The sequence below is a fragment of the Bos indicus genome, chromosome 25 (assembly GCF_029378745.1).
Source record: "Bos indicus isolate NIAB-ARS_2022 breed Sahiwal x Tharparkar chromosome 25, NIAB-ARS_B.indTharparkar_mat_pri_1.0, whole genome shotgun sequence".
NCBI lineage: Eukaryota > Metazoa > Chordata > Mammalia > Artiodactyla > Bovidae > Bos > Bos indicus.
Window position 1 is genome coordinate 39,890,764 of NC_091784.1, and position 5,363 is coordinate 39,896,126.

Below are 5,363 nucleotides of genomic sequence, written 5' to 3' on the forward strand. Positions count from 1 at the left end.
ATTCAGCGTGTCACCACCTCTGAGAAGCTGCGTGTTCCCCCAGGCTGGGCCAGGTGCCCCTCTGGGATTCTATGGCCTCTTGGGTGCCTCTTTGCCAAACGCTGACCACTGCTGCCCACCCTCTGGGGGGACGGGGCAAGCTCTCCCTGCTAGACTGGCAGGGCTCAGATTAGGGAACCACCCAGAACACTGCAGAGCACCCAATGTTTGAGGGGAGGCCCAGGGTAGGTGCAGGTGTTCTAGGTCTTGGCTGAGGGCAGCTGGTCTTCAGGGACTGTCACTGCTCCCCCAGCTCCCTCACTCCTCGCTGGCACGCTGAGTGTCCTTCCCCAGGCTTGGTGGCCTCCAGATCATCCAGGGCAATTCAGCTGCACATGAGAGGCAGACGATGGACAGTGGGCCCCAGGCCCCAGGGCTGCGCTGAATGGCCCGGCCTGCCTGCACCCAGTAGAGCTTGGCAGCTGCCCGGGTTAACGGCCCAGGGTTGGCCTTGGCTGGGTGTGACCAGGCAGTTCTGAGGCAGCCCAGCTCCATAGAAACGGTTCCTCCGTTCTATAGATCCCACCCCAGTCCAGTCCTGCAGCAGGGGAGGCTTGGCCAGCCGCTGGCCCCTGGGTGGGTGGGGGGAGGGCTGCCCTGTCCCTGGGAACCGGGGTCCTTAAGTCCCTGTTAAATGGCCACAAGCCCCCTGAGTTCCCGGTGTCAACACAGCTCTGAGCCCCAGGTCTGAGTAATAACGGCCCTCTTAGCACACTGAGAACATCCACTCAGCAAGCGGAGCACCCCCAGAGGCCCTCCTGGACAGCCTCCTGTCCAGAGGCTTTCTGGACAGTTGAGCTAATGTTGGTAAGGGTGGAGGGCTCTCTGCCCACCCCTTCCCCACCCCCCCAACATCTGTTCCCTAAGCATGCACCCACAGCGACCAGGGACCCTGGCATCTGTGCCGACCCTTGCCCACCGGGGCGCTCACTGCCCTGGGGCATCCACACCCAGAGGGGCCTGAGGTTGGGGGGGTGGTCCCCCAGAGACAGAGGCAGGCCGGGTGCGGGCCTGGCCACGCGGGGCCGGACCCGGCGCAACTGCTCGGCGGGGCAGCGGCCCGGGGCTCGCACCCCCTGCCCGTGGGGCCGCCCAGCACCCCAGGGCGGCCAACGCCAAAACTCTCTCCCTCGTCTTCCTCAATCTCGCTCTCGCTCTCTCCCAGTCCATCTCTTTCTTTTTTTTGCAAAAGGAGGGGAGAGGGGGGTAAAAAAAAAAAAAATGCTGCACTGTGCGGCGAGGCCGGTGAGTGAGCGGCGCGGGGCCAATCAGCGCCCGCCGTTTCGAAAGTTGCCTTTTATGGCTCGAGCGGCCGCGGCGGCGCCCTATATAACCCAGCGGCGCGAGGCGCAGCCACCGCCGAGACCGCGTCCGCCCCGCTAGCACAGGCCTCTCGCCTTCGCCGCTCCGCCTTCGCCGCCGGTCGACACCGCAACCAGGTAAGAGGCCCCCCGCGCCGGCCGTGCCGCTGCTGCGCCGGGGGCCCGGCGCCTCCTCCGGGCAAGAGGGCCCCCGCGGCTCCCCGGCCCCCGTGGACGGCTGCCGGGCTGCAGAGAGCGGGCTCCTGCGCGCCTCTCGCTCGGGGCCGGAGCTGCGCTCGGGGCGCGCTCCATCGCGGCCGGGAACAGACGCCCTGGATCTCTGTCCGCGAGCGGGCGGCTTTGCTCCTCCAGGGCGATCCCGGGGCGGCGGCAGGGAGGGAGGGTGGGCGCGGCGGCGCGGCCCGGCGGAGTGGGGGCTGGGGGCGCGTTTGCGCGCGCGCGTGCGCGCTAGGTTCGGGAAGCGAGGGCGGGGCGGCCGGCCGGAAGGGGTGGGGCCGCCGCGGCGCAAGAGCGCCTGCGCGCACTTCCTCCCCGCGCCGCCGGCCGCCTGGCGGGCGTGGCCGCCGCCGCGCGCCGGCCGGGTGGCGCTGGCGAGGCGGGGCGGGGCTGGCGCCGGGTGGGGAGGGGGCGGAGGCCTGGCTTCCTGCCGCGCGCCGCGGGGGCCGCCTCCAACCCGCGTTTACCTTTTATGGTAATAGCGCGGCCGCCCGGCTTCCTTTGTCCCTAATCTGGGCGCGCGCGCGCCGGCGCCCCCTAGCGGCTCGAAGGCGCGCTGCGCCGGAAGTGGGTAGGGCGGGGGCGGCCGCGCCCGACACCCTCCTACATCCCGGTTTACCCCCCGGTTGTCCCCACAGTTCGCCATGGATGATGATATTGCTGCGCTCGTGGTCGACAACGGCTCCGGCATGTGCAAGGCCGGCTTCGCGGGCGACGATGCTCCCCGGGCCGTCTTCCCGTCCATCGTGGGGCGCCCCCGGCACCAGGTATGGCGCCAGTCGGGGGTCTGGCTTGGTGGGTGGGTCCTGAGCTCTTCGGAGCTGGCGGGGAGGAGGGTGGAGGGAGGCCTTTTTGGCTTTCTGGGTGGGTGGTGGGGGTCGGTGGGACTTGGCCGGAGCTGAAGGCGCCTCCTCGCTCCTCTCTCCGCAGGGCGTAATGGTGGGCATGGGCCAGAAGGACTCGTACGTGGGGGATGAGGCTCAGAGCAAGAGAGGCATCCTGACCCTCAAGTACCCCATTGAGCACGGCATCGTCACCAACTGGGACGACATGGAGAAGATCTGGCACCACACCTTCTACAACGAGCTCCGTGTGGCCCCTGAGGAGCACCCCGTGCTGCTGACCGAGGCCCCCCTGAACCCCAAGGCCAACCGTGAGAAGATGACCCAGGTCAGTGGGCCGTCCTGCCTTGCCTCCGCGCCCCTCCTTTCTTGCCCTTTGCCTCACCCTTTCTCACTTATTCTCTCTTCTGCCATTTTCCTAGGACTTTCTTCTCTGAGCTGAGTCTCCTTTGGAACTTTGCAGGTTCTATTTGCTTTTCCCCAGCTGGAATCTTTTTCTGGTGTTTGCCTTTCTGACTAGGTGTTGCAAGCATAAAGTGCTGTGGGTGTAGGTACTAACCCTGGCTCGTGTGACAAAAGCCAACCGAGGTTGCTGCCAGGCGGCCTCGGAGTGTGTATTCAGTAGGTGCACAGTACGTTCTGAAGTGAACCTCATTCTGGGGCCCCGGCACACTCGGCTGTGTTCCTTGCACTCTTCTGCATGTGCCCAGTCTGGCCCGACTGCCCCTTGTGGTGTCCCAGTATGACGCGGCCCATCTCTTCCTACAGATCATGTTCGAGACCTTCAACACCCCTGCCATGTACGTGGCCATCCAGGCTGTGCTGTCCCTGTATGCCTCTGGCCGCACCACCGGCATCGTGATGGACTCCGGTGACGGGGTCACCCACACGGTGCCCATCTACGAGGGGTACGCCCTTCCCCATGCCATCCTGCGTCTGGACCTGGCTGGCCGGGACCTGACGGACTACCTCATGAAGATCCTCACGGAGCGTGGCTACAGCTTCACCACCACGGCCGAGCGGGAAATCGTCCGTGACATCAAGGAGAAGCTCTGCTACGTGGCCCTGGACTTCGAGCAGGAGATGGCCACCGCGGCCTCCAGCTCCTCCCTGGAGAAGAGCTACGAGCTTCCTGACGGGCAGGTCATCACCATCGGCAATGAGCGGTTCCGCTGCCCTGAGGCTCTCTTCCAGCCTTCCTTCCTGGGTGAGTGAGAAGGCCCGCCCTGCCTGCCCCACACGAAGGTCACCCTGTGGCCACACTGGAGGCTAAGTCTGCCTTCTCTCTCCCCAGGCATGGAATCCTGCGGCATTCACGAAACTACCTTCAATTCCATCATGAAGTGTGACGTCGACATCCGCAAGGACCTCTACGCCAACACGGTGCTGTCCGGCGGGACCACCATGTACCCCGGCATCGCGGACAGGATGCAGAAAGAGATCACTGCCCTGGCACCCAGCACAATGAAGATCAAGGTGAGCGCCCAGCCGTAGCCGGACGGTGCAGATAGGCGTGGTGGCTGTCAAGGCGGCTGCCTTGCTTGGGTCCCATGGGTACCGGGGAGATGACGCCAGGGCCCTCACTGCCCCCTTCTCTCTCTCTCCAGATCATCGCGCCCCCTGAGCGCAAGTACTCCGTGTGGATTGGCGGCTCCATCCTGGCCTCGCTGTCCACCTTCCAGCAGATGTGGATCAGCAAGCAGGAGTACGATGAGTCCGGCCCCTCCATCGTCCACCGCAAATGCTTCTAGGCGGACTGTTAGCTGCGTTACACCCTTTTTCTTGACAAAACCTAACTTGCGCAGAAAACGAGATGAGATTGGCATGGCTTTATTTGTTTTTTTTTTTTGTCTTTTTTGATTTTTTTTTTTTTTTTTTTGGCGCTTGACTCAGGATTTAAAAACTGGAACGGTGAAGGTGACAGCAGTCGGTTGGATCGAGCATTCCCAAAGTTCTACAGTGTGGCCGAGGACTTGATTGTACATGGTTTTGTTTTTTTTTTAATAGTCATTCCAAATATCGCGAAATGCATTGTTACAGGAAGTCCTTTGCCTTCCCAAAAGCCACCCCGCTTCTCTCTAAGGAGAAGGGGCCAGTCCTCGCCCGAGTCCACACAGGGGAGGTGATCGCTTTTGTGTAAATTATGTACTCCAAAACAAATTTTGTTTTTAATCTTCGCCTTAATACTTGTTTTTTTTGTTTGTTTTATTTTGAATGGACAGCCATCATGGACCCCTTTTTTTGTCCCTCAACTTGAGATGTATGAAGGCTTTTGGTCCCCTTGGGAGCGGGTTGAGGTGCGGAGGCAGTCAGGGCTTTCCTGTACACTGACTTGAGACCAGTTCAATAAAGTGCACACCTTAAACACACAGCTCCTGGTTGGTTGTTGGGTGCTGGGGACAAGGATGGGGCAGTGGGAGACACCTCTTTCCCTGGGGGTTCTTGGGAGGGTCATGGGGGAGGAGTTAAGGATTCTAGCCTCTCATGTTTGAGATAAATTCCTTGGCCTGGCCCTAGTATCCCCATTTCTCACTGGTTCTGATATTGAGATGCTTGAATAGTCGGGAGGCCTGGAGTTGGGAGTCTTTATGCCCACCTCCTGTGATTGGGTGGGGGGACCTTTGTGACTTTTTATCTTGGAATGGGGGCACGGCCTCCAAAAGTCAGAGACTTTGTCCTCACCTTCAGAACCTGAGGCTGAGCCCAAGGGCAACACCTGCCCATTCACCTGGAGTGACCCCCACAGGAGGGGGATCTTCCTATAGGTCCGCAGGGCACCCACCCCAACCTGTGGGTGAGGGGCTGTGGGGTTGGCAGAGATGGCTCTGGGCGCACTTGGCCAAGGTCTGGATCTGTTCTTGGGACTGGAGGGTTCCCAATTTCAAGTGCAGGTTGCCCCAGTTCTCCCAAGACCCTGTTGGGGGGCCACAGCCCGCCTCTCAGC

The 5,363-nt window shown here is 62.1% G+C and overlaps 1 protein-coding gene across 1 annotated transcript; it reads left to right on the plus strand.

The window, feature by feature from the left end:
* Positions 1-1,360: 1,360 nt before the first annotated feature.
* Positions 1,361-4,788, plus strand: ACTB (actin beta). Its single transcript, XM_070780256.1, has 6 exons — positions 1,361-1,478; positions 2,216-2,344; positions 2,508-2,747; positions 3,188-3,626; positions 3,714-3,895; positions 4,027-4,788. The coding sequence occupies exons 2-6, from the start codon at positions 2,222-2,224 to the stop codon at positions 4,168-4,170; spliced, it is 1,128 nt and encodes a 375-aa protein (XP_070636357.1). The 5' UTR covers positions 1,361-1,478; positions 2,216-2,221; the 3' UTR covers positions 4,171-4,788.
* The last annotated feature ends 575 nt before the right edge of the window (positions 4,789-5,363 follow it).